The sequence below is a fragment of the Calcarisporiella thermophila genome, assembly GCF_041956535.1.
Source record: "Calcarisporiella thermophila strain CBS 279.70 unplaced genomic scaffold VTP21scaffold_26, whole genome shotgun sequence".
Taxonomy (NCBI): Eukaryota; Fungi; Calcarisporiellomycota; class Calcarisporiellomycetes; order Calcarisporiellales; family Calcarisporiellaceae; genus Calcarisporiella; species Calcarisporiella thermophila.
In genome coordinates this window covers 253,807-279,838 of record NW_027192216.1, presented here as the reverse complement: position 1 = coordinate 279,838, position 26,032 = coordinate 253,807, and the positions used below count along the sequence as shown (strand labels likewise).

At 39.9% G+C, this 26,032-nt stretch overlaps 12 protein-coding genes and 2 non-coding genes across 14 annotated transcripts; 6 read left to right on the top strand and 8 right to left on the bottom strand.

Moving 5' to 3' along the window:
- Window positions 1–66: 66 nt before the first annotated feature.
- VTP21DRAFT_6302 (60S ribosomal protein eL43) lies at window positions 67–604 on the bottom strand (the record flags this gene model as incomplete). The annotated part of the gene is made up of 4 exons (XM_069396918.1): window positions 67–130; window positions 198–280; window positions 404–532; window positions 602–604. 4 exons carry the CDS (start codon window positions 602–604, stop codon window positions 67–69), a joined length of 279 nt encoding a protein of 92 aa, XP_069247187.1.
- A 419-nt stretch (window positions 605–1,023) lies between these two features.
- On the top strand, window positions 1,024–2,127 carry VTP21DRAFT_6301 (uncharacterized protein; the record flags this gene model as incomplete). The annotated part of the gene is made up of 1 exon (XM_069396917.1): window positions 1,024–2,127. One exon carries the CDS (start codon window positions 1,024–1,026, stop codon window positions 2,125–2,127), a length of 1,104 nt encoding a protein of 367 aa, XP_069247186.1.
- A 215-nt stretch (window positions 2,128–2,342) lies between these two features.
- Window positions 2,343–3,272, bottom strand: VTP21DRAFT_6300 (uncharacterized protein; the record flags this gene model as incomplete). The annotated part of the gene is made up of 5 exons (XM_069396916.1): window positions 2,343–2,416; window positions 2,485–2,512; window positions 2,577–2,734; window positions 2,796–2,933; window positions 3,092–3,272. The coding sequence occupies 5 exons, from the start codon at window positions 3,270–3,272 to the stop codon at window positions 2,343–2,345; spliced, it is 579 nt and encodes a 192-aa protein (XP_069247185.1).
- Window positions 3,273–4,059: 787 nt separating this feature from the next.
- VTP21DRAFT_6299 (uncharacterized protein) lies at window positions 4,060–5,537 on the bottom strand (the record flags this gene model as incomplete). Its single annotated transcript, XM_069396913.1, has 5 exons — window positions 4,060–4,089; window positions 4,153–4,606; window positions 4,671–5,062; window positions 5,128–5,158; window positions 5,218–5,537. The coding sequence occupies 5 exons, from the start codon at window positions 5,535–5,537 to the stop codon at window positions 4,060–4,062; spliced, it is 1,227 nt and encodes a 408-aa protein (XP_069247184.1).
- A 545-nt stretch (window positions 5,538–6,082) lies between these two features.
- VTP21DRAFT_6298 (uncharacterized protein) lies at window positions 6,083–8,003 on the top strand (the record flags this gene model as incomplete). Its single annotated transcript, XM_069396912.1, has 7 exons — window positions 6,083–6,244; window positions 6,301–6,591; window positions 6,658–6,793; window positions 6,856–6,910; window positions 6,971–7,251; window positions 7,319–7,449; window positions 7,518–8,003. The coding sequence occupies 7 exons, from the start codon at window positions 6,083–6,085 to the stop codon at window positions 8,001–8,003; spliced, it is 1,542 nt and encodes a 513-aa protein (XP_069247183.1).
- Window positions 8,004–9,637: 1,634 nt separating this feature from the next.
- Window positions 9,638–10,309, top strand: VTP21DRAFT_6297 (uncharacterized protein; the record flags this gene model as incomplete). The annotated part of the gene is made up of 1 exon (XM_069396911.1): window positions 9,638–10,309. One exon carries the CDS (start codon window positions 9,638–9,640, stop codon window positions 10,307–10,309), a length of 672 nt encoding a protein of 223 aa, XP_069247182.1.
- Window positions 10,310–10,929: 620 nt separating this feature from the next.
- On the bottom strand, window positions 10,930–11,859 carry VTP21DRAFT_6296 (uncharacterized protein; the record flags this gene model as incomplete). Its single annotated transcript, XM_069396910.1, has 1 exon — window positions 10,930–11,859. The coding sequence occupies one exon, from the start codon at window positions 11,857–11,859 to the stop codon at window positions 10,930–10,932; it is 930 nt and encodes a 309-aa protein (XP_069247181.1).
- An 845-nt stretch (window positions 11,860–12,704) lies between these two features.
- On the bottom strand, window positions 12,705–13,317 carry VTP21DRAFT_6295 (uncharacterized protein; the record flags this gene model as incomplete). Its single annotated transcript, XM_069396909.1, has 3 exons — window positions 12,705–12,844; window positions 12,932–12,986; window positions 13,045–13,317. 3 exons carry the CDS (start codon window positions 13,315–13,317, stop codon window positions 12,705–12,707), a joined length of 468 nt encoding a protein of 155 aa, XP_069247180.1.
- A 1,218-nt stretch (window positions 13,318–14,535) lies between these two features.
- VTP21DRAFT_6294 (uncharacterized protein) lies at window positions 14,536–15,351 on the bottom strand (the record flags this gene model as incomplete). Its single annotated transcript, XM_069396908.1, has 5 exons — window positions 14,536–14,672; window positions 14,830–14,853; window positions 14,969–15,057; window positions 15,128–15,266; window positions 15,345–15,351. The coding sequence occupies 5 exons, from the start codon at window positions 15,349–15,351 to the stop codon at window positions 14,536–14,538; spliced, it is 396 nt and encodes a 131-aa protein (XP_069247179.1).
- Window positions 15,352–16,167: 816 nt separating this feature from the next.
- On the top strand, window positions 16,168–17,827 carry VTP21DRAFT_6293 (uncharacterized protein; the record flags this gene model as incomplete). The annotated part of the gene is made up of 3 exons (XM_069396907.1): window positions 16,168–16,560; window positions 16,633–16,768; window positions 16,836–17,827. The coding sequence occupies 3 exons, from the start codon at window positions 16,168–16,170 to the stop codon at window positions 17,825–17,827; spliced, it is 1,521 nt and encodes a 506-aa protein (XP_069247178.1).
- Window positions 17,828–19,080: 1,253 nt separating this feature from the next.
- Window positions 19,081–20,347, top strand: VTP21DRAFT_6292 (uncharacterized protein; the record flags this gene model as incomplete). The annotated part of the gene is made up of 5 exons (XM_069396906.1): window positions 19,081–19,378; window positions 19,440–19,730; window positions 19,799–19,863; window positions 19,934–20,173; window positions 20,237–20,347. 5 exons carry the CDS (start codon window positions 19,081–19,083, stop codon window positions 20,345–20,347), a joined length of 1,005 nt encoding a protein of 334 aa, XP_069247177.1.
- Window positions 20,348–20,687: 340 nt separating this feature from the next.
- Window positions 20,688–20,760, bottom strand: VTP21DRAFT_t270. The gene has a single exon. It is a non-coding gene; the product is annotated as a tRNA-Met (tRNA).
- A 1,287-nt stretch (window positions 20,761–22,047) lies between these two features.
- On the top strand, window positions 22,048–22,812 carry VTP21DRAFT_6291 (uncharacterized protein; the record flags this gene model as incomplete). The annotated part of the gene is made up of 4 exons (XM_069396905.1): window positions 22,048–22,100; window positions 22,204–22,221; window positions 22,280–22,429; window positions 22,509–22,812. The coding sequence occupies 4 exons, from the start codon at window positions 22,048–22,050 to the stop codon at window positions 22,810–22,812; spliced, it is 525 nt and encodes a 174-aa protein (XP_069247176.1).
- Window positions 22,813–25,612: 2,800 nt separating this feature from the next.
- Window positions 25,613–25,685, bottom strand: VTP21DRAFT_t269. Its single transcript has one exon. It is a non-coding gene; the product is annotated as a tRNA-Met (tRNA).
- Window positions 25,686–26,032: the final 347 nt, after the last annotated feature.

Here is a 26,032-nt window from a genome sequence, read left to right as displayed (position 1 = left end):
CGTTATATTTAAATTTATGAAGTTGGCTTTATTTATTTCTTGGAGAGTAGTAGGAGAATGTAAAATTTACGATTCCTGCAACTCGCGAAGACGGCGGATAGTACTGCGAACAGTCGCTGCGGCGGTCGTCCTGAGTAGATAATGAAAAAAAAAATTAGAGATCAGCTAGAATAGCAGTTGAATTTATAGACACATACGATACGGTCCAAGCACCACCAGCGATAGACTTGCGGCATGCACGGCACTTCCAGATGCCAACAGCTTCACGCTTCACAGTATCCTATATAAACGATCAAAATTAGATCATCATAATCCAGATCGAACATTGACCAATTGAATTCCAACATTTCAAGATCCATTATAAAGTAACATGTGCTCCTAATAGCTAAGCTAAAATAATTACCTTTCCACAGAAAGCACAGGTGTATTTGGCGTGCTGGGTGATTTCCATCTTCTTAATCTGCTTACGAAGTGAAGCACCATAGCGAGTGCCGTACTTGCCCGTGACTCCGACTTTCTTTGTGCGCTTGGCCTAATCGTATTAGAAAGACATCAGCACTATATCCTCGGATATTGTATTCATCCATTTCAATCACTTTACCATTTCACTTGTTATTTGCTTTTCGACGGATGGATGAAGAGGGAGAGTCGTCAAGACTATGGATGGAAGACAATTATGTCTAACAAACTGCCCTCAACGCTGCGCCTTAAAACAAAAAAATCGAAATCGTGTGATACCGAACGAATTTTTAAATTTTGAGTTCGGACTCGAATAATTTTGCAAACAATTGATGGATGAGTTAAGGAAGCAAGTACTGAAGCATCAAACTATAAAGAATAAAATGCTGAGTGTGATTTTTCCCTTCATTTCTTTATGCTATTTTTAACTACTATATACTCCCTATATCAGTAAATATATCCTTTATTTTAGCTGTTGATTTATAGAAGTATATTTCGATATCCTTATATCTCGAGATATCACTTTACCATTCTCTCTTTATACCGTTTCTAACCCATTTTACCATGCCACCAAATACTGAAACGCGGCAAGCGTACCTTGAAGCCACATCGGGTGAAAATGACCGTCGTCATCCACTCTATCTTGGCGACTGGATGCGCTCCATTCCCTATATTGATGAGGATATTGCCGTTGATGATCTGGACGAACCACACTTCAAACGAAAATCAACTATACTTCAATCTCATCCTGAAATAGAAAAGCTCTATGGGTACGAATGGCGCACCATCCCTATTACGATTCTGGCTGCTGCTGTCCAGATTGCCATTGCTTACTTGTTCGGAAGAATCCTTGTAAACTGGCATTGGACGATGTTATTTGTTGCGTATTTTGTTGGAGGATTTTTCACTGGCCTGTATGGTGTACTTATCCACGAAGTTACGCATGGCCTTGTGGGTCCTTCTCCATTACTGAACCGGGTAATGGGCCTTATTGCCAATATTGGACTACCTGTTCCTATCGCCATGTCTTTTCGGCGATATCATCTAGAACATCACACCTTTCAGGGTGTTATAGGACGGGATCCCGACTTACCGCTTGAGTGGGAGCGGTTTTTGATTCGTGGGAATGCACTATTCAAGTTGTTATGGGTGCTTATATATCCTGTCATGTATGTTGTGCGCGGGGCAGTACAGCAAAAAGTGCCGCAAAAATGGGAAGTCATAAATCTCCTGTTCACGGTGGCGACGGACTATTTGGTATTCAGATACTGTGGGCTGCGTGGATTACTCTATCTCTTCCTAAGTTTATGGATGGGCTATAGCTTGCATCCTGCTGCTGCTCACTTCATCCAGGAACACTACACTTTCGACGATGGCCAGGAGACCTACAGCTATTATGGTGGTCTCAATTGGTTCTTCTTGAACATTGGCTATCATAACGAGCATCACGACTTTACCAAAATACCGTGGTCCCGTCTTCCCAATGTACGCCAGCTCGCGCCCGAGTACTACGACACGCTTGCATATCACACGTCATGGATTAGAGTCCTATGGAATTTCATTGTGGATCCTACACTAGGCCCGCAGAGTCGATTGGGCAGAAGCTTGGAAGACCATAAAAAGGGCCGCAAGATGACTTCACATCATCTAAAGCCCAGCAAAAAGTAAAACCATTTTCTCATCTTTATTTTGTTTAAATAGACTCGAATTTGAATAAGCTATCCTCCTTTACTCTGCCTTTATCTTATTCCCCAAATTTTATAAATAATAACGCATTTTTATGGACTGTATTCGTGGCCATACTCGGCCTGTATCCTACTCTTTATATATTATGGTAGCAAGATCATAAAAAAGCAATATATAGGACAAAAAACAAGCTTCAGCTATTCGTCTTTGCGCTGTTTTTGTTGGTCAAGCCTCCTCTTCTTAGTCATGGTATTAATATATGTTCCAAAGACTATCCAAAAAAAGGGGATGGGAGCAATTAGTTCAGAAATATCAACTTGTGTATAAAAGCAAACTCACTAAATCCAACCAAGTTGAAGAATGGAACCTAGTATCAGAGTTAAGAAGTTAGGATGACCTAAAATGCTACTACACAAAACAATCTACACTACCCAGAACTGTGGCGGCAAAAATCCTTGAGCGAAAGCAATGCAAGCTGGAGAAATCACCCATGAGATTTTCATCATTGGTAAAAGGCCTTTCTTCACTGCCGTTCTTACTTGCGCCCAGGTACGGGCACCAGATATAATAGCCATGGCAGCTAAATAAACTATTCCAACAGATGGTTTGTGAACATAACTATATTAACACTAGAATTAGCGCAAATATACCAGAGTTTTGAATTGGAGATAGAATTAGATTCACAGCGAGAATCTGGAGAATCTTAGCTGAAATTCCAGTTCGTCCAGCAAAAACACGATTCAAAAGATCGAAAAGATAGTGACCCAGCGGACCGCTGATGAAAAGACCTATCGAGAAGGTATATATAGGATTTAAAAAATATATATACTTTGCAAATGAGAATAGACGGTTTTTGATGCTATATCATTTGCTCACAAACTTCACTCAAGAGGTCTTGAAACGAATAGAGCATTCGAGAATCGAACACGAATGTATTTAGACTTACCGTATGCCGTCATTTGCAGAACACGTTTGTCAACGGGATTTCCTTTGGAGGTACCCGAGAGCTGTTGAGCAGCCAATTCTTGAAGGCCGGCAAGCGTTCCAGCTGTCAATGCTTTGGTGCGCAGAGGACGGCGGTGTAAAGAAGTTAGGTACAGATTGAGAAGTTTTGAATTGGCTGCCATGACGATGATGCGTTCTGGTGAGAAATCTCTTGTACTAAAGCTAGAATGAAATTTTACCCTCCAATGTGACAAAATTCGAGTACCGGAGTTTTAAAATTTTATTACAGTGCCCTGCTAGAAAAGCCCAACACCTGATTCCAACAAAGGCAGAATATAGCATCTAATGCAGCCGATTCTTTATAAAAGGTTGCGCGGAGGACCATGCCCCATGCTTGCTTTGGTTGGCTGGGTTGTTAGGTTAATGCCGCATAGTCGGTTAATGGTCACCCTTCGAGACCCACAGCTGGTAAATTTTATTTGGTGCTTAGGCGCAACCATTGATGCTTCTTGAGAGATATGATGAAACCCTGCTGCCAGATTTGAGATTTGGTTGAAATATATGGAATAAAAATTGATACATGTTTAAAGGGATAAGCTGTCGCACATAATGGCCTTGAAGTTCTATTTGGCAAGCACTAAGAAGCTCAAGTGAGATTATTCTCATATTTTCATTTAGATATCTCTTTCATAACAGATACCCAATTTATAAATGTCTTGCAATTATACTCTTTTTAATGTTACTAAAAGCGCCCACTAAACCTGGAGTTCATTTCAGATGGAAATTAGCTATACCAATCTCTACCTTACTATACACTCGACTTCTAGATATTCTCTAATACGATTAATTCTATGGAAAACTTCGTTTGTATTCAAAAAGACATTCAAAAGCTTTGAATTTAAAAGCACAATAAAAGTCTATTAGGAAGAAAAATTAGGTGATTATCTGTATCATAGGCTGTAAGAGACTTTAGGATTGTGTAGTCATGTGTTTTGACGTCTAAAAGGAATTAGAATTAGAATATTGCTGCCGTATATTATAAAAACATAGAGTGCTCATTACCTGAAACATAGCCTGGCAGAATTCAGCTAAAGGATCCGTACACCACCGCTTCGGGTTTGCAATACCAGTATACCACCCAATGTGCCCCCCTAGTTTTGTAGTGGCCAAAATTACGTATGGGTTGCTCTTACATTCTGCGTATGCGATTTCAGGTGCAACTGGGTCATCTTGAGCGTTTAAACATAGCAAAGGCACTCGCACCTTGGGTAAAAATAGGACACTGCTATTTAGTCTATAGTACTCGTCCGCCGTGGAGTAGCCGAATGCCTTGCTAGTACAGAGGGAATCAAATTCATGGAGGCTGCGTGCCTTGAGAATTAGCTCGACATCCAGGCCACCTGTGTGTTGGCCAAGTATATTCTTAAAGCGCTTGACATTACGGACAAGGTTGGAACTCATTACGGGAGAATAGAAGTGTTTGCCCATGAAAGAGTGATTGAGGTTACGGCTTGAGCTATAGAGAAAGGAATGTAAATTTATCCTACGGGCGATACAATAACTGATTTTCGGTGTATTACGTGAATAAATCGAAAGGATTCGCAACTGATATGCCGGCCACAAAAGGAGCTTTATCTCCAAGTTCTCCCAAATATTTTACTAGCAAATTCGCACCTAACGAATATCCAATAGCCATTAAGGGAGCCTTTGGGTACAACTTCTGCACATGCGCAACCACAAGCTCAAGATCACCCGTCCATCCTGCGTTATAAAGCTGTGGGGTAAGCAGCTCAGTACGTGCACAGCCTCTATAATTAAAAACAACTGTGCGATAGTTGTAAGGAGGTTTGATAAGTTTGCTGACAAGCTCCATCACATAGCTCTCGCCGGATCCTCCAGAAACACCATGAAGGACCATAAGCAGGGGGGTGCTATCTTCCGCACTATCCGGATGGGACCAATCGAGAGAGACCTATTAATAGGGAAGTACATATATTACTAATCCTCGCTATTTTACATAATTTAGAAAAATATTACCTGGCCACCATCGGGCATATTCAGTATTTCCCTGTTTGAAACACAGTAGTGTGAGTGTAGGATGGGCAAACAAGTGCGAAGAAATCTTACCTATCATATTTAAGATTGATAGTTTTGGAGCCTCGCGAGTTAAGAGCTGCAAAAATCGTTTGAAGATGTCCATTGAACAAAAAAGGTGTCGAGTGGAATGCTGAGCTGAGTGACGGACATTCTTCGAGCACGTAATCGACTAATGATTTACGGGAGATTGTGCCCGACCTAGGATCTGTGATCTCTATGTCTGCAGGGTGTTCGTGGTGATGGAGGGAGACAGGACTGATTAAGTTATAATATGCCACCGTGGTAGCTGAAACCGCAGCAGCGGCCAGGGCAGGGGCAAACATAATCGACCGAGATTGCTTAACTTTCATAGCGCGAAATGATGCCTTGGAGTTCGAGGCGAAAAGGACAGGCAGCTAGTATTGACAATTAACTCAACAAACACCTCTATTTCAATTTAAAGCATCGTTCCACCAGGCTCTTGATTCGAATATATGGAATTAAAAAAAACCGGTGTTGGGGAATACCTGTTCTCTAGACCAAATTAACTTTGTTATCCGTGCATTGCATTCAAATCTACACTATTTAACGAGACGAAACTCATAATTCTAGACCTACTCTCACTGAAGAGGCTCCGGAACTGTTCGCAAAGTAGACCCATCATTGGTGCTGCAATGGAGTGCAAGCAATGGTCTATCCTATCATATCCTTTAGCAGGGCCTCGGCAAAAATATATCATTGTTTTCACGCTATTGAAATCGCCGTTTTTGTAGCGATCGTTTTTTCAACATAGCCGGAAATTATATGCCTATTCTATCGATTCGGTAATCTAAATTTGGCTATATCTGATCATTTCTTTGACGCGCAGCAATGAAAAACCCAAGACTTGGCTAAAGTTGATCATTGAAAATTGATTATGATGGATAATGAAGAGTATAGTTCTATAAGCTGGGACACAGGTGCTATAGCCGATGCCGCGCATAAACCAATTGCGAGTGATGAAGCGGGGCCGCTTTCTTCACTAAATGAAGCTGCTTTCAATTTGAACCTAAATGGAGGAGATGATTCTATGTTCGCAGTAAGTCTTTGATCATTTGCTTTGATGTGGCCCAGTTCGCTCAAATTATTCAATAGTCCATCCACACAGACACTGAAATCCTTTCCCATCATGCTCACTCCACTCATGAAAATTTTAGTGCTCAACCTTCTTCGGGTATCGGCGTTGAAAAGGAGCCAAGGGCAAATTTGGGAGAAGCTTCAACAAGTAGCGCGACTATTCAGTCCTCAGCAGCAGTTGGAGCTACATCAAATAATGCTAATAAAAGAAGACCCCCAGTACGTCCCATGATAATTGCCGTTACAGATCCCCGTAAAGAGCAGGATGGGACAAAAGATACATATGTTTCTTACCAGATTACAACAAAGGTAAAACTCTATTCTGATCTGCCTTTTTTTATTTTTTGCTATAATTAATACATTTTATACTATTAGACCACGCTTGAGTGGTTTTCACAAGGCACAACCACTGTGCGACGACGATTCCAAGACTTTGTAACCCTCTACTCCTTGCTTTCCCGCGAATTCCCCGCAATTGTCATCCCTCCTCTACCAGAAAAACACCGTATGGGTATGTATATATATATGGACTGTCTTCATAGTTTGTGCTCCATTAGCTCATCCCCATTTCAGAATATTTGACAGGAGATAGATTTAGTTCTGAATTTTTGGAGCGTCGTAGAGCAAGGTAACTAATTTTGTATTCACTTATTGTTATTATCATTGTTAATATAATTCGCTGCTACAGCTTGCAACGATTTTTGGAACGTATATCACGCCACCCTGTCCTCCAGCGTACTGATCATCTTCGACTCTTCCTCGAAGCTAGCGACTTCAGCGCTGAAGCCACCTCAAAACATAAGAGAGAAAGCGTGCTAGAAAATTTAGGTGATGCCCTATTAAATGCCTTTACGCGTATTCGAAAACCAGATGAACGCTTTGTGGCTATGCGGGAGGTGATTGACAAACTGGTAGAAAATATACAAGCAGTGGAGCGAGTGCACCAGCGAATTTTTCGACGCCAATCTGGTAAGACGACTTTAGATTTCACAATTACCTCGTTTATTAATCGAGTTTTCTTTGTTTTACTTGAAAGATATGGAGCAAGACTATTTGGATTTCAGTAATTCAACTCTCCAGCTCAGTCAACTGGAAGGAGATATCACGGAGCCGCTAACGAACTTTTCTAACGCACTACAACAGCATGCCAATTCACTGAAAAACATGGTAGAGTATTTGCGACTATGATAACCAAAACTCTCTCCATTAAGTATTTAATCATAATATTTTACCAGACAAAAGTCGGTGATTCCAACTATTTATCACAACTCCATGACTACCTCGCTTACTGCTATGCAATCAAAAATGTCCTCAAGTTGCGCGATGAAAAACAGTTGGATTTTGAGCAACTGACGGAATATCTCCATACCAGCATCCAGGAACGCGATCGTCTACTCCAAACAGGACGCTCGTCGGGCGGATTATCTACATACATTCGCGATAAGATGGATGAGTTCAAAGGTGTGGATCAAGATAAGGCCCGTGAAGAACGACTTACGCGCCTTAACCAGCGGATAGCCGAGCTGCAAGAGGCGGTGGAATCAAGTAACGATGTGAGTGTAGCATTTTCGAATGAGGTGACGAAGGAATACGAGCTCTTCATGGAGACTAAGTTGCACGAAGTGCAAGGGATGTTGGTTGCCTATGCGGAAAGCCGAGTTGAATTTTACAAAGAGAGTAAGAAAATTTGGGAAGAAGTTGTGCATTTACTCGAAGCCTAACATTTCAAACTGTCAAAATAATTACATCTCCTCTTCACGTCTGTCCTTACATTTTGCCTTTTATTTCTTTTTTTGTTATACGAATAAATCTGCTTCTTCACTTTTATATTAATATACAAATATTTACTTTCGCCCTTTCGACTAGTACTCGCTATTACAGGAATTGCCGATATGTTTTTAATATATGCGTCGATAAACAGTACCTATATTTAAAAAAAATTTTTTGAGCATAATATAGAATAATATATTTCTATTTTATGCTCTTTTTTAACAAAGAACTAAAATAACTCACAATCTATCTATGATTCACTATGCGTCTAACCATCTCACGCGTATGCTCCCTACACCATCGCCTTGTGGAGTTGATTACCTGAATATTACTATCTTACTGATTTCAAAGCGCAGCTTTGAAGGAGTCTTCATCTGCGGATAGATAAAGTGTAATATAAGACGGTATGGGGATTTGAATTAAGAGGTTGAGGAACCTTAGTTTAGTATATTGAAACTGCTCAAAACAGCCGAAAACGAAACCGCTGGTCAAATCATGGCCTATTAATAGATTGTTCGGCCACCAAAGGACTGATTCCTTTGGTCTATTAATCTGTATATCTAATACTAATTGAATCGAAGCACTCTCATTCCAACTATTCGAGCATGGACCACATTATGTAAAAATAGGATGGAACTCAGGAGAACATATTGCCGAATCTTTTGCTGGTTGTGCAATCAGTTGAAGCTAAGTATTGGGAGATCTCTACTCCATTTAGAGAATATAAGCATTGTGGACCAGGCTTATCTAAGCTGCTTCCATTTTCCGAGTATATCTGAGATCCTATCTATTCATCCCAGAGTTATCGTGGCCCATCAAGGCCAAGACAATTTTCAAAAACTTTCGGAAGCCATTTTACAAACTGCCTCTTTCCCTCCCATTCGGGTTTTTTCTTGGGAGATTTTCTATTGGAGTAAACTAAGTGATCGCAGAGTTTCATAAGAAAGAGTTGGGTTTTCACTCTGTTAAGTCGCTATGAGAATTGTTCAATTCTATATTACTTAAAATCTACGTTTCAAACAATGAATATGTTTGCCGAGGGCGTTTTGGATCGAAGCTTCAATCTCGCGGAGAGCATAACAATGGTGTATCGGAGAAATAATTCAGATGACATGAAACCCCTTAAAAATCTAAATGGCGAATTGCCTTTAGCAATAGAATTGATAGGATTGTATAAGGTCTTAAACCAGCATTAGGAATCGCTTTAGCATGCAGAAAAGCACACGGTTTATTACATACTTATTAGGTATTCAGATAAATCAAACATATCGAAGAAAATGGGAGATTTGGTGGGAAAAACATTGTCTCCTGCCAGATATAGGGAGAGATCTGGGCAAATTTGAACCGGCAAAAGTAAAACGTGTCTACACACTCTTGTGGCGAATTGAAGGGATTTATTCTCTTTTTTCAGCACGAGAATCTGCGTGAATTAAAAGTATATAAATACACCCATTTTACGATTTGATCTGACCATCAACTCACGATCTATTTCTCTAAGTTTAGCACTTAGGTCAACACTCCTTTAAAACAACACACATTCATTTCTTATCTCTATCAACACTCCTTAACACAACTAATCACAAAAATGAAGACCTCTTTCTCCCTTGTCGCCATTGCTCTCGGTTTGATTGCCTCTACCTCCGCTGCGCCCAACAAGCGTGCTATTGGCATCGGTGGTAACAACTCTGTTGGTGGGCATCAGCAAATTGCTGAAAACAACATTAACAACTCGAACAACAGCGGCCCTGGTGCAGGAAGCTTGAACCAGAACATCTACGGCTGCAAAGGTACAGTGACTCTCCCTCCAGTGACTGTTTCCTCCATTGTCACTCTTCCCCCTGTCACCGTCACTGCCCCCCCTGCCTACGTGACTAGTGTGGTGACCGTGACTCGTCCTCCTGTGACCGTGACTCTCCCCCCTGTCACTGTAACTCCCCCCACTGTTACCGTTACCCGTCCTGCAGTTACCGTCACTCTCCCTCCTGTCACTGTAACCCGTCCTCCAGTTACCGTCACTCTTCCTCCTGTCACCGTCACTCGTCCTCCAGTTACCGTTACCGCTCCTCCGGTCACCATCACCAAGCCCCCTGTGACCGTTACTCTCCCACCTGTCACTGTTACTAAGCCTCCTGTGACAATCACTCAACCTCCGGTCACCACTACTAAGACGGTGACAATTACACCTCCCCCTAAGACAGTAACTAACACTGTTACCGAGAGATGCACTATCTACGTCACCAAGACTGTCCGTTACTAATTAATTTATCTTGACGGCTCTTAATAGATACAAGAATTACTACAACTTAATATTATATGTACTGAATATATTGAATAATAATAATTTAATAATGGAAATTGATCCGAAGTTGGTGAAGCTGTGACTTTTTGGATATTACCAAATTTACAATATACAGTAATCTGCTCCATCATCTATTGGACTGTACTGAAAATTGATATCTAAGAGGAAACTAAAATGGCATGAAATTATGCACGTCTAGAGTTTATCTAACACTATTATATATAATAGGAGGTATTCTTTTTAAAGCCTTTGCATTAAGAGAGAATTCTTGATCTAAAGTATTGTATGAAAATTATAGTACTTAATCTGTACTTAAGTATATAATATAGGTAAATAGTATTTGGGAGGTGCATGTGTTCGTATTTTGTTCTTAGAGTAGGTTGGCATCATATATATGCTCAGAGATAAATGCCGAAAGCTTTCTTTAGTGTAATTACATCTGTGTAAGGCCATATATAGGAATATTTATTGTGATTTATATGGGTGTGGTTTCCACAGGTGATACAATATATAACGGGGTGAATAAAATATAAATATATAAATATGGATGCATGTGAGTATAGACGTGCAAGATGGTGTTAAACGATCATTACAATCGTCGCTACGAGTACCCCACTTGCCAGCGATATAATTATGGATTTTAAATTGGAGGCCGCTTCATTGATCAGGGTAGGAACTTGGATGTTGGCGGGACGCGAAGCCGTGATTGTCACCAGAGTTCCATCCACCGAAGTAATGGTTACCACCGTCACATCAGGAGTTTCAGGCTGGTCAGGAGCCGGCTTGTTCGTCTGGGTTTTTGTCACAATTTGAGTCGCAGTCTCAGGCTTTTCAGTGGAAGTAACTGAGGTCTTAGAGGGACTCGATGTGCTCGTATCCACAGTTGTACTAGGAGGATTGCTAGTCGATGAAGGAGAAGTCGATGGCGGATTTGAAGTTGATGGCGGAATTGAAGTTGGGAAAGGCGAAACAGTCGACGGTTTTGACGTTGAGGGAATTGAAGTGACCAAAGGGTCAGAGGAGGTAGGCTTGGATGGTTCAGACGGTATAAATGTAGACGGCTTCTCCGTTTTAGAGTTTTCTTTAGTGGGTGGAGAAGTTTGAGATGCAGAGGAAACTTCTTCATTTGTAGAAGAAATACTGCTTGACTGCAATGGATCTCTTCGCGAAGGATGCAAGGTGCTACTCGAACCAATTGTGTTGGTTGCGGATACAGTTGATTTCTCAACCGAGCTTGTTAAGTCATTAGAGCTTGGTGAACTTTCGACTGGCAAGGAGGTGGGAGGAATTGAGGCTCCTTCATGTGTCGTGCTGACATCAGCATCAGAGGTTACCTGCCGTCGAAAAACACGGAATTCACCACGGTATGGTCGAGCCCATATATCACTCATATCACCCCAGCGTTGCACTCTCTTCTCTTCTTGAGACTGGGCATGGGCTCTACATTGCACCAGAATTAGCGTGAGCAGGGCAACGCTAAATACTCTAGGCCTGGTTATAGATACCATGGTGGCAGACTAAGGTATAAGGGACAGAGAAAGAGGGTGAACAAAGTGTCAAATAAAAGTTGTTTTATTTTTAAGATCCAGCGGAGCTGCAACGTACTCACCGTTTTGGAGTCGGCGCCAAACAACTTTCTTGTCAATGAGCTAATAGAGTTTTGGTGTATAGTTTCTGGTGATTCAAACTTCACTGGCTCAGCCGCGTCATACGGGGCTTTGTTTTGTCTGAAAGAGGGTAAACATAGCTGAATGCCAGAGCTCAGTTGGGCTATAGCACTCCTATGCCAACGAGAAATACGCCAAGGGGAGCACTCTGACTAGCGTAGGCCTTTTTGCGAAAAGCCCTGGTCGTAGAATAGTCCTTAGGAGTTTCCATGATTAATTCCTTCAAATAAATTTTGTGCTCACATTAGCGAAATTGTTACTCAGTATCATAGTGACGTACAGGGACGCTCTTTATCCACGCGTTCAAGGACAAGGAGGATAAAAGGAGTTCTGTGCTAGCCACGGAGCTTCTCTGTCACACCAAGCCAGAGACGGTATTGTTAGTATATCTAAGAAATCACTAAAAGCTCATGAGTGCTTCGGAACTTTGTGAACCAGTCGTAAACAACTTTATTCTTAGATTCAAATGATATCTACCCAGCCACGCTTGCAATCAATAAAAATATAAACATATAAACACGAATACGGATTAAAACCAAAGAGATTTGATCCGGCATTATGTAAGATTTAAATATCGAATCGGATGCTATTCAGCATTACATTGATGATTCGTCCGAGATCAACTAGTAAGGAAATCTATTCCTCGAAGACCACACATAGATAATTCTTTAAGTCCTTTGCAGAATCTAACAGTAATATCGGGAGGAGAGACATCTAGTAGCTCTACCGTACACGGTGAAAAACACCACTATAATGGTGATGCTGATTAGTACAGAGACGATAAAGAAGCCAAGGCAAAGGCGAGCCCAGAGACGCTGATTTGGATCTAAAGGAGAGATCAAAGATAAGGCAAATTAAAACATGCCCATTTACACAAGCAAACCTATTATTATTATAGAAATTCAATGGTTACCAGGTGTTTTCAAATAACAACTACCGACAAGCCACAGGATTGGAAAGCAAAAACCCTATGTTTTGGGGCGTTAGCTCACTAGTAGAAAAGGGATCAAGCTCACAAGCACATACTGCTATAAATAATATCAATGGAATATTGGTGTCAGAAGTGGGGGTATTAGCATAAATCACTGTTTGAGGGGGGGGAGGTGGATGCTGGTAATATGGTTGGGGAGAGGGTTGGCTGTATGATTGTTGGTAGTAGTTTTTGTCTCCAGCAGCGGGAGGAGGAGGAGGATACGCGAACTGGTATTGTTGTGGAGGTTGATGCTGCAAGTATGGAGATGAAGGGGTTTGAGGCGGAGGTGGAGGATAAGTGTAATCAGAATGAGAATTGCTTTGCATTTTGCAAAAAGTTAGAATAAATAAGGAAGATGGAAAATAATGAGTGTAGGTAAATTATACTCAAGGAATGAATTGCGGATTATAAGCAAGAAATTCTCCAAACAATGGGTATATATACAAAGAGGGAGTAATTTACGAGCCACTCATATGATTTGACTGTTTCCAGCGTACAATAACTCTAATTAGCCATCGCCACAATATTGTAAGATGCCTCTAAAATCCTAGGTGTAAATCTTTCCCAATACAACTTGTTCCGACCTCCCTATTTTAATTCTGAGCCCATAGAAATGGCTGATTATTAATTATACGATTGATCTTGTTATTTCTTGAATGTTTTACTTTGGCTTTACTTATGCACTGATTGCGGAGAACAACTGAAAGCTAAAAACTTTTTGCAACGCCAAAAATTTGCTACGTGCTAAGCTTTGTACAATCTGTTTATTCAACCGAATGAATCAAGACAATTCTAGTGTCCATCAATAAAAATTGCAATTAATCTTCTCAAATGGCAAGAGGATAATGTTCATTAAAAGTGAAATTTGCCTGTGTAAATTTCAATGGTAAGAGATGATGGCTGCACTTAAGAAATTCTGAGGGAAGATATAGCAAATTGAAACCAACTTAGTATTTCCTACCAATACCGGCCAATGCCCGCACGTTCTCGACGCTTATAGCCCTGGTCAGCATGAGTTATTCGGCAAAAATGATTTATGTAGGGATTCGAACACATTTCACAAATATATATTATACCATCTTTTTCGATGAATTTACAACAATAACCCCCCCCCCAAAAAAAAATCCCCTTAGACAAGTACCAATAGAGGGGATTTGAAACTGACCGACACACGCCAATTTTTGATAGTAGAGTCTATCAACCGGGTGAGAGGATCGGTGCAAACCTGTGTTTACCCATGTTAGACTACAATCCAAATCCTCTGTTATAACTACAGTACAAGGTGTATGTATCGCAAAATTTTTAACTGCATTGAGATTGAAGGTAAAAGCCAATATTTCTCCAATAGCCAAAGGGGCACTAGTATCTATATATATTAGAATTAACATTGAAAATCCTAAGGTTATATATGAGAGCGGATAGGTTATTATACAAACCGGGATATACATGCGTCTATTTCAAAGATGCTAAGTTGGAATTCTATAAATTCGACTATTTTAAATGCTCCATTAGAGAAGGTACTCATGCAAAATGTACAGCCATTTCTATCTTGTGCTGGTATCCTGGAAAGCCGCACTATGTAATCCAAACGAGGAGAACATGCCAATATCAGGTTTTACAGCACAGAAGTACTCAACGTCATGAGTGTTGGCTAGTGCTGATTTTCCAATATTGGTTTTATCTGATGAATTCATCCAAATAATCAAATTATTCATTGTTGGAAGTAGAAAAGTCTTTCATAAGGAAAAAAAGCACTGATATGATCATTGTCAAGCATTAAAATCGGTAGCCTGTTAAGGCGCTTGCTTGCATAGCTGATATAACAAAAGGACAGTGACCTTGCAACCAAATTTGCATTTTACCTGAGCAAACAAATGTGTTTTACTTATATTAGCCCCAATAGATGTTGACATTACTCGGATGAACTTGGCTGAGGAATAACTGCGTGTAGCTCCACACGTGGAGAACAATACTTACGTGACATAGTGAAGCCGATGACTGATTTCACATCAGTAATAAGACAGTCAAATCTTCCGGTTTGCGTTCCATCTTGCCAGGTAAGCAAACTTATAGAGAATCAAGTGCTATCAGCCTTCTGAGATCCTATATAGTCATGCGATGTCGGGTATCAAATACCTGTAGATCAAAAAATTCTTGAACTGCCTTAAAGTTCCTGAATCACCCGTGTCAAACCTATCATACTTGGCAGTTGAGTTGCCTCCTTTGCAGTCGAGGATTAAGAACTCCCTACAAAAAACCCACCAGGTGAAATCTGCTAGAAAACGTATAGAAGCATGTAGAATAGATGGAGAACGTTCGCGAATCCCTAAAGTTTTACCAACTCTTCACCTACTTTTCATGATATTTATAATGGGAGAGGAGAATACAATAGTGAATTTGTTGAAAATTTAAATGAAATCGCAAGCGTTCTCCATCTTTTCTACATGCTTCTATACATTTTCTAGCGGTTTTCACCAGGCGGGTTTTTTGTAGGGATTCTACCATTTCTGGTAGGGAACGAGTCATTGCTGGCTCAATCTCAGGACAGTATGGCAAAGTTCCGTTGAATCCATCAGTCCAAAAATTTGTATAATTACCAGGCATTAGCTTATTTGAACCTCATTTCGAGGCGCTTTTCCCCAATAGGTAATTCGATGCGATTTCAGTGTCATTAGCGATTAATAGCGTAAATCGTTAAGCTATTTTGATATAGAACGATCTTAGCACGACCAAAGCGACACATCGGTTTACTAATCTCTCAACAATATATGGGATGCTTAGATATATTTTGCATTCGATGAAGTATAAAATTTAGATTAGCGCTTACAATTATCCTTAGAGATGTAACGGAGGAAAGTCTGTTCTAGAGACATATTTGGGACAAAAATGTCAAAAAAAAAACATTTAGGCTTCTCTTCAAGCGCATGCTCACGTCACACACGATTTTTTGTTCTTCCCCACCCCTTTTTTCCTTGTGAAGATTTTGAATTAATGATTTGATTCCAAAATTCTTTCTCAATACTATTTGAATTCTCTTTAAACTTTTAACGAGTCTTTTCTATATTAATAGTCTGTTATACTACTCATTTATATCTAAGTTACTAACTATTCTCATTGCACTCTTCTTTAATTCCCACTTTTATAACGCCACACGAATTTTTTTCCCAACAAAATCCATGAGCAAGATGAAAGATGAAGCAACTCTAGCTGATGATACCCGTCGAAACTCACGAATGTCCATTACTGAGCTCTGCAACAACCAGCTTCACTCGAATCAACAGCCGCCCGATGACGAAACACTTGCAGCAGAAGCACTTGATTCTATGCGCACTGCTGGAGATCAACCCCCTACTTCAGACTCTGAGCATTTTATTGCTCGAATATCCAATATACCAATGATTGCGACAACGCTACGCACTTACGAAGCAAGCAAGGCCAACTCAAGACTCGTACGCTATGGAGCGGAAATGGTGGAGAGCAGTGTAAGAACCCTCGCTGGGCCCGTTATCGGTAGATTGAATCCACACCTTTCTTCTTTAGATGAGTTCGCATGTAGACAACTAGACAAAGTAACCTCTATTAATCTGGAGATATTATTTGAATGAAACTGATGCGAACTAATCTTCTTTCTTATTTTTCAGCTGGAAAAAAAGTATCCATCCACTTCCAATGACCAAGATGATTCAACGCATACATTGAAAATTAATGGACATGCGTTAAACAATCATTCCTCTTCCGAATTGAGAAGAAGACGGCCGAGAAACGAGGACTCTCAACGTACGTATCTAATTTTAATTTAAAAAAAATATTAGTACGAATTAACTTAGATTAAATACAATTTTAGTAGTAAACAATAAGCGTGGAATCTCTCATTCTCGGGGCACTTATGGGGAAGAAAATGGCAATAGCGGCAATTCTGAGAGTGTCAATACCAAATATAGAGTTGCCACTATCCAACAGCAACCTCGTAGTCGATGGCATCAAATTACAATGGAAGTGGGCACATCTGTAGGGGCAGGAGCAGCCATCGTGAGCGAGGAGGGAATGAAGTCACTGCGCTATTGTTTAGAATGGTTGCAATATGCAATTGGTCAGGTCGAGTATCAAATTGCTTTGCTCCGATCGTATATTTCACGTATTACAAATCCGTCGAATACAACCGCTCTCACCCAGTCAGATATGGCGTCTTCTCTTACGCGCGCTAAACGCGATGTTGTAAATGTATTACGCCGTGTAGTAGAAGTAGTTTCGCGATATGCTGGAAACTTTTTACCGGAACAAGCTAGGCGAAATGTGCGAAGCTTTATTTTAAGTTTGCCATTACGGTGGGCGCAAATGAATCAAACAGCAGACCGCTCTTCGACATCTTCCCCAGCTTCTTCGCCGGGCCTTAGGCCAATGGCATCGCCCGTACCTCCCTCAACCCATGCCATTCGCCCAGCTGCTGATCCCGAAGAGGCTGCAAAACGTGTACTTGATTTGGCAGTAGAATCTCGCGAAATGTTGCAATCAATAGCAGGTATCTTCGGAGACACTATTCAGCGCGCAGAGTCATGGTTAGGGCGACTTCGTGTGGTTGGAGTTGGATCTGACACCACCTCAAATGGAGAACGAACGTCAATATTTAAGCAGAAAGAAGTCGAAGATGAAGACGAAGGCGCCGTGATGGAACGAGAGGAGGATGATGAAGATGATGACGATGATGAGGAGGAGGAAGAAGAAAACAAGCGAATGACAATGATGCGCAATGGAGGGGGATTGACAACTAGCGCTCATTTTGGGCAGGCACGGAATACTCGTCGACGAAAGAGGCGTATGTTAAGCGAGCAAAACTAAATTTATAAATTTTTGAAATTAGAGCCAATCTTTTGATGAGTACGTGACCGCGAAACATTGCGCTTTGACTGATGCACTGATTCCAGAGATGTTAGAGGAAATTTTGGAGAAAAGAGTTTGGGGAGGTAGTAGTGGTAGAAGATGGATGATTGAATACACTTGGGTGTTGTTTCACACCCTTTCCAAAAGAATACTCTTTATTTTATGAGTACGCATCACTTCTCACCACATATTTTAGTCCTCTATATTGCAGTTGTTGTTTTACCTGTATTTATTTTTATTTTTTTGGTTTGATTTCCCTTTAATTTTCCCCTTTGATTAATCCTTTTTGAATAACTTTTTCTTGATATTGTATTTAAATTTGATACTTTTTGTCTTAGTTTTTAATATTCCTAAAATGTCTCTATATTTCGGTATTCATAAAATCTAGCAATCGTGCAATTGTGTACTTACCAACCTTATGTCATTTACAGTAAACTTTGCGAATCCACATATATGAACCAAGCTCTATATCAACAATTTCCGAATGATGCATTTTATAGATTTACAGGGAAAAAGGATAAACCTATGCCAACTACTCAGCATTGCTGCAAATAAACTGCAGCCCGCAAGAGTGGGCGTAGTGAATTAAAAGTTGGAAATACTATTTTTAGCCCCACCATTCTTAAATAGCTAGCGCGTAGGATATCATAGAAACTATCATTTTTAAGAGGTTAAAGCAATTCGATGATACTTTTAGCATGTTATTAATCTTTTTATAAAAAAAATAAAACGTGCTATCTCTTCTCATTTATCAAACTTATCGATCTATATCAACTTTAGCTATTTTAGTGAAATTTCCTTCTGGAAGGATTAATTACAGATTAAACAATAAAAGCAAGCTCCTAATCCGGAATCGCGTCAATGTAGTACAGCGTCTGACTGGTTAGCACGATTTATTTTTTAAAGTAGAACGCGTAAACTGTGAATGTTTGATATCGCTTTTTTTTTCTTTTTCTCTTTTTTTTCTAAAAAAAATAGAAAACCGTTACCTTCAAGGATCTCTTCTATTATAATTCTTAAATTATTCCAAGAGAATCAGCACTAGCGAATCATAAATTAAATAAATATACCTGAGATCGCTCAATACTTTATTTACCAGGTGAAATCACTACTGATTGACTAACTCTTGCTTTGCTTTATAGCGTGGTTATATTTTCCACTTTTGCCTTTTTATTTCGCGTATTTTAATAGATTGAGATATCTGATAAAAAATGATGGAAAGGCGCCGCTCGAGCTCATTTGCATACTTCGTGCTGCTTCTTCTTATTCTTAATCTCACGCTTCCGTTAGTTTGCGCTCGGCCAACTGCAACAAGCAATTCGCTAGAAAAACGTTGGAATAATGAGGGGAAAGACAAATGTGCAAAATGCGATTGCAACAATTGCTACGCTGATTGCTATACTGAATGTTGCGTGAACAAGCCAAAGCCTACAGCCACAGTTACAAAAACGGCGACTGCGACTCCGACCGAGACAGTAAAGCGCCCAGGAAGCAATGAACCAATTTGGGGTAATGAATTGAGAATTTGGACGTAAAACTTTTTTGTTGATCAAATGCTTTTATTATATAGAAATTCCAAGCGGCCCTTGGATAACTCCTGAACGTGGGTTTATTGGCGCTATCTTGATTCTCACCGGTCTGTTCCTACTCTTCGGCACGTTTTATTCGCTTCGAGGTGCTCTCTTCTTCATAGGTTTTCTCGTGTTCAGCCTCATATGTTTCATTGCACTTACAAATGCGGAACCTGCCCAAGGATATGCGAACCGCATTATCGTGTACATGTGCATATGCTTCATATTCGCGTTCATCGGCGGGATGATTTTCATCTTCTTATTTAAGCTTGCATTGTTCTTTATTGGCGGTAAACAAACATTATTCAAGTTCAAATGATTGGCTAATAATATAAACTTGTTTTCATCTTTACGATAGGTATGGGTGGCTTTTCTCTGGCTATGTTTATCTTGTCCTGGTCCGAGAATCACATTATCCTCAATGTTGGTGACATTTTAATACAAAGTACATTCTTCAGTCCTATCTTACCACGTGTTTCTCATTATCCACTAGGACATTGCCCGTTATTTCTTTATTGTTTCATTCGTTGTACTGGGCATTTTTCTGATGGCCTTTATTGAGTGGTATGTGATTCTCTTTGCGGTTTCCATCACAGGAGCAGTGTGCCTTATCGTTGGGATGGACATGTTCATAAATGCGGGGCTCTGGATTTCCATGTGGGATTTACTTGACGACAATCCAAACCACGTGATTGTATATCGTATGGACTGGCGTGTTTATTCGGAGCTTGGGGTAAAATCAAGAACTAATTTACATAGAGAATAACAGGATTTAACAACGTTTTCCTCTGGTTAGGCGATTCTTGCATTGACGCTCATTGGTGCAGCTGCCAGCTTCTTCATGTTCCGTGGAAGGAGGTTCCCTGTTTCGGTGGTACCAACTCCTGCTGCACCTGCTAAAGCGTGAAGGAAGGAGAGTCTGCAGATGTTAACTTCATAGTTTATACTTTTAAATTTTTTTTATTTTTTATTTTTACCTAACTTGAGTGTTTGTACAGAATATATTCAATTTTTAAAAATTTTTTTTATCCTTTTTTTTTATCTAGATATCATTGCTCCTGGGAAATAATATTATTATTTTATTTTTTTCTGAAATAGTCACAAAATTTGTGTATGGTTATGGTGCCTGCAAAACTTTGTTAAAACTGTGGTCCAATACTATAATATTTTTTAAGTTATAATTTGAATCATTTTATTTGAGCTGTCCAAATGACTTTCTAAAAAGTATCCAAAAAATTTTTAGAATATGCTCCGGGTGAGGATCGAACTCACGACCTTGAGATTATGAGACTCACGCGCTGCCAACTGCGCTACCGAAGCTCTTTGTGACAATGTCATAGACTAGAGCAATATAACTAGGGGATACTCGGGGAACATAGGTAAAACTATAGGTTTATTCAAGAACAAGGTGTGTATGTTGGAAGTTCTCATTAGAGTGTTCCTTTTATACTATAAGATATAATAACTATATAACCTGTTAACTAATAAAGCTAATGAATACTGGTTTATAACTAGTTCCTAATTAATGTCGGAGCTTGAATATCGTTGGGATAGCTTGATATGTGACTCGAGTTATGACAACAATGTTACGAGAAAATTAGTTTTTGTACAGAGGAGTCACAAAGGCAGTCACAGACATTCAGAAAGCGCGAGGGGGAGGGTTAGTGTAGTGGACTATCCCTGGTATGCCGATGAGAACGGCGTGGGTTCGACTCCCGCTTCCCCCACCAGCACTTACTCTTAGTTTGTGACTGCTGTCCACTTGATCAGAAATTGAGTCTTCATTATTGAAAGCATCCCTCCTACGATAAGTACAAAGATTACATCGGTTTCACGTACATGCTATTCACGACAACTACGATACACGCATATCGATTGAACGCCTATCTATCAAGGACCTATATCTCGTCATGTTAAGTCCATTGACATTAACTTCATGTAATATATGGAAATTAAATAAAAAGTTTTCATTGATTTATCAAAAAAAAAAACATTCAGATAGCGCGATATTTTTCAAATAGTGCAGCCAATAGAATTGATTGCCGCTACGTTGCCGACCCCTCGTGGTTACTCGCCGCCCTTGTGGTTACTCTTATACTCTCTAATGGCTATCTTGTTGATGTTGATTGATACTTTGTTGTCTTATCTATCTCGTCTTTGAACACCAGTGAGAGTTATTCTCCTTTGATCACAATTCTATTTAAACCCTTCGGTTTATTTTAATGTTCAATACCAATTCCCTGAATTATTAAGATAAATCTCTTATTTTTACCAAGATCCAGATATCCCTCCACACAAACCTCCTTTCGCCCGTAGCAGCAAATATTTCGGCCGTCATATATCAATTATCCCAATTAAATTCAAGCTCCCGACATCTACTAAGAATGGATTTTGACCCTACCGATCAATAGGAACAAATACTTCCTTGAGAGAGGAAAACCAGTGCAATCTCGTGGAGAACAACATGGGCTCTCGGTCCTGGGTAACTTCTTCATATATCATCAGAATATCAATAGATATAGGCCATTCTACGACCCAGTTCTACTGGACTACGTGTTGAGGTTTATCCATGTCAAACACCAAGAAGGATTTTCCAAGCATTATATCATGCTCAGCACGATGTGGCGACTAGGTCAGTTGACCTTGCTTCCAAATCTTCGGTAAGCGCTCTCCTATAGGATGCCGACCTTCACAGACTCGAGAATATTCCCCACCCATAACCTGAAAATAGCCGGGGTTAACATCAAGCTTTATTCTATCAAGTTCGGCAGACTATACCAGGTACCACCAGATCCAGTAGCGGTAACCAGAGAATGGGAGCATATTACCTCAGATGAAGGAGCGTGGAGAAGTGCCTAAAAAAGCTGGCCAAGACGCCCAAGCGAGCCAAAGCAATAGATCCTTCGATGGCGCCTCCTTCAACACAAGTTAATAACAGCAAGGATTGCCCAACACTTCGACCATTCCAGCCCCAACTGCAAGAGATGTCGTTGAGAAGAGATTGAGACCATAGAACATGCATACTTTGAATGTGCGAGAATTGGAGACCTTTGGAGGTGGTTCAACAGGCTCCATCAAAAGATCCTCGATAAGCCCTGGACAAGCATGCATAAGTACGAGAAACTCTTCGGATTCCACGAGGAGACACAGTGCAAAGATCGACAAGTCTCCATGTTGTTACACGACATCATGGTGTGGAGTATACATAAGACCAGGATCGCAATTGTCATAGACAGCCAAGAACATGAGGACATCGCATTCAAGTGTACCTTCTTATCAGATCTTCTCATAGCAATCAAAGGACAGTGGATACAGGCACAAGGAAAAAAGACGAAGAAGGGTTTAAGCAAAAATGGGGAAAGAGCTCGCTAATCCGGATCGATGACAGCCAAGGGGTAGCCTTCGATTTCGAGGAAGCAAAGAACACCTAATCCGACATTTCCAAGCACGGAACTCTTTAAATTATATTCCATACTTTCTATTACTCAATAACCTTGTTCGGGAGCATACCTCACATTTGTAATATATATTAAATAAACCACAGGACGTAAGTTCGCGCGTCCTTAGAGAAAAAAAACTAAGAATAGATTCCCTAGTCCCAGAGCTTAACCATTGTGTGCTGGGTTCGATTCCCGGTGATGGCATCAGCACTAGAGATGTGTCCGGGACATACTCTAGGAATCGAGCTATAAGCTACTTCGTTCTTAATAATTGGATATTGGTAGATATCAGAAAAACAAGAATTACATGCGAAATAAAGGGTGTACAAACCTTTCATTTAACTTGTATAGGAGACTTTTCAATAATGATAGTGAGAAGCACTTCTCGGTGCCATCGAGATGGCGCGGGTTCGAATCCCGTAACCCCCACCAGCACAAAAAAAGTGCCTGGATTCTCCACTAATTCTTTGTCTTGTTTGTCGCGTCTGTTCTCCGCTAGTATTGCCTTTGTCTTTTCCAGTCTGGTTCTCTACAATCACTCTCTCCTTCTTGTTGTGTCAGGCTTTTCACCTAGTATTGTCTGTGTATTGTCGTGTTCTAGCCTCTTCATTATTGCTGTCTCTCACTACTGCTCCTTGCTTGTCATACCTGCCGTGTCTGGTTTCTCTACTTGTCGTATCTGATTACTCTACTATTATTCTTTCTTATTGTTCTCCTACTCTGCAAGCAATTGGATATAATCTGCACGAAGGCATACGACCTTTGATTTATCTTCACCGATTAACTTCATGAGGATACTTTTCAAATAAAGAACCGTAGCTTCAAAAGACAAAAAAAACAAAAGGCTTCCAACCTTCCCCACCACCTTACTTGTACATATCAAGGGTGAGCCAGGAGCAAAGCCTGAGCTATTTTGGCGTAGTAGTTTACCCTATCTCTATTTTTTTTTTCACAAAGGACCTTATTGAAATGTATTCTATCCTGTTAAAAGTTAGGGTAGCATCTACGTCGATATCACCCAGGTAATTCTCCTGGCCTATCTTGAAGGATCTGGAAGTTAGAAGTGAAAGAAAGGAAAAAGAAAAAAAAAGGTATATGTGTAAGAGGAAGAGAGAAAAAGTGAAGAGGAAAGAGCTAGGAAAGTAGGGAAACAAATTAATTTAATAAAGGAAGGGAAAGGAATAAATGTAAGGGGGAAGGATAAACAGTTGTGTGCAACGGTATTAAGATAAATTGCTTAAGTACATGTAATAATGAAGAAAAGGAAAAAGTTAAAAAAAATTAGAGAAAAAATAAAAGAAAAAAAGGGAAAGGAGAGATAAAGGAAACGGTATTAATAGACAGCAGTGAGAGGTTGGGTGCGGTTCTCAGGCCGGAGTTGGGACCGGGGTTTGATCTTCAGAGGTGTCCTGGGTAAAAATCACGGAATCATCTATGACGTTCACCCAGTTTCCTCTTGATCATTTATCGATAAGTTTACCCTATCTCTAACCACATAGAACTTAAATTTAACCAAAGCTAAATAAAATCAAAGAACTTCCAATCCCTTCCTTAGGGAGTGAAGTAGATGAGTGGTAAGGACTCCTCGGTACTATCGAGATGACACGATTTCAAATCCCGCTCCCCCCACCAGTACAGCTGTCTGGATTCTTCACGATTAGTGTTTCGTGCTTGTCATGTTTGGGTTCTCCAATATTACTGTTCCCGTATAGTAGAGTCTAGCTTCCATATTATTGCTCTTTCTCCTTAGTGCATCTTACTTGTCGTACCTGTCGTGCTGAATTCTCTACTATAATCTTAGTCCCAGCGCAAAACAATTCTGCCGCGTGAATCTCTCCTAATTCCACTCTATCAATCTATTTTAGACCATTACTTCACTTTTCTTATATCATTCCTCTATCACTACTTTTTTTATAAGATAATTAATATTATTATATCTATTGTACCACCTTGAATACCAATAGCTTCCAGCTTATTCCTTTCCTCTTCACGCTTTTCTTTTTTGTAGTTATTGTATGGTATTATTAGGAGCCCTCAGTAATGCTCAACTTTGATTCAGAAAATACTCTGTTACATTTTTCCTTTGGTCTATTTAATGCCACCCATCAACTCTCAGTATTTTATAATTTTTTTTTTTTTTTTTCAAAATTTGGACTATTTTTATATTTAGAGCAAGTATAGTATATCCTTAAAGAGTGATAAGTAAATGCCTGATCATCATATGTAGCTTTGATTTCAATATGCAACCACCGTTCCCATTATATCTGTCAGATTAAATTTAAGTAAAATATAAAATTTCATGTTGACAGGATTCAAAATAGAGAGTCGAACAATAATATACCCCTAGAAAAAAGCTTAGGAATAGTAAAGCAATTTGATATATCGCGCTATACAAATTGGGAGCTGTCCCTGAATTATTTTGTTCTTCAACTCTTTTCAAGCAGTAATAATATATTTATATCCACTAGTCTTACTAGTCAAATCTTTCATCTAATAATTTTACTGGTTAGCTGGATGATTAATTATTCCTAAAATGTGTTTTAAAATGGTGCTTCTCGGCTTATACCGAATCGGAATTCATAATATATATACAGAATACTTTCATATCCCATTCAATCGAAAGCATTATTACTCGATTCACATTCAAGATCTCTTTTTCGCACTTGCAAAAATTTTCAAGCTAATGAATTTGATTATATCATTATTCGATTAAATAAAATAATTACAGAAGTTGCTCCGAGTGAGGATCGAACTCACGACCTTGAGATTATGAGACTCACGCGCTGCCAACTGCGCTATCGAAGCCCTTTATTTTTTGTTATGGGCTGTGGTGAATTTAACCCATCGTCCAGCGAAGACCTAATACTAGATTCAACCCTGGAATACTGCCAACTTTTTTATCCTTAAACACTAGGGGAATCGCTAACCCCACTAAAAGACGTACATTATTCAACTGGATCAAGCTAATTGCTAAACCCGACTTCATCTTCTTACAAGAAACCCACTTCCCAATCGATGAGAAACAAGACGACACTACAAACGCATGGAATCGAGAATGGGGTCGCCCTGCAATATGGTCTTATCACACCGCAATACTGTCCACGATACCAGATGCTACCCTTTCTGAGGTCAGGATTGAGTCTGACGGACGC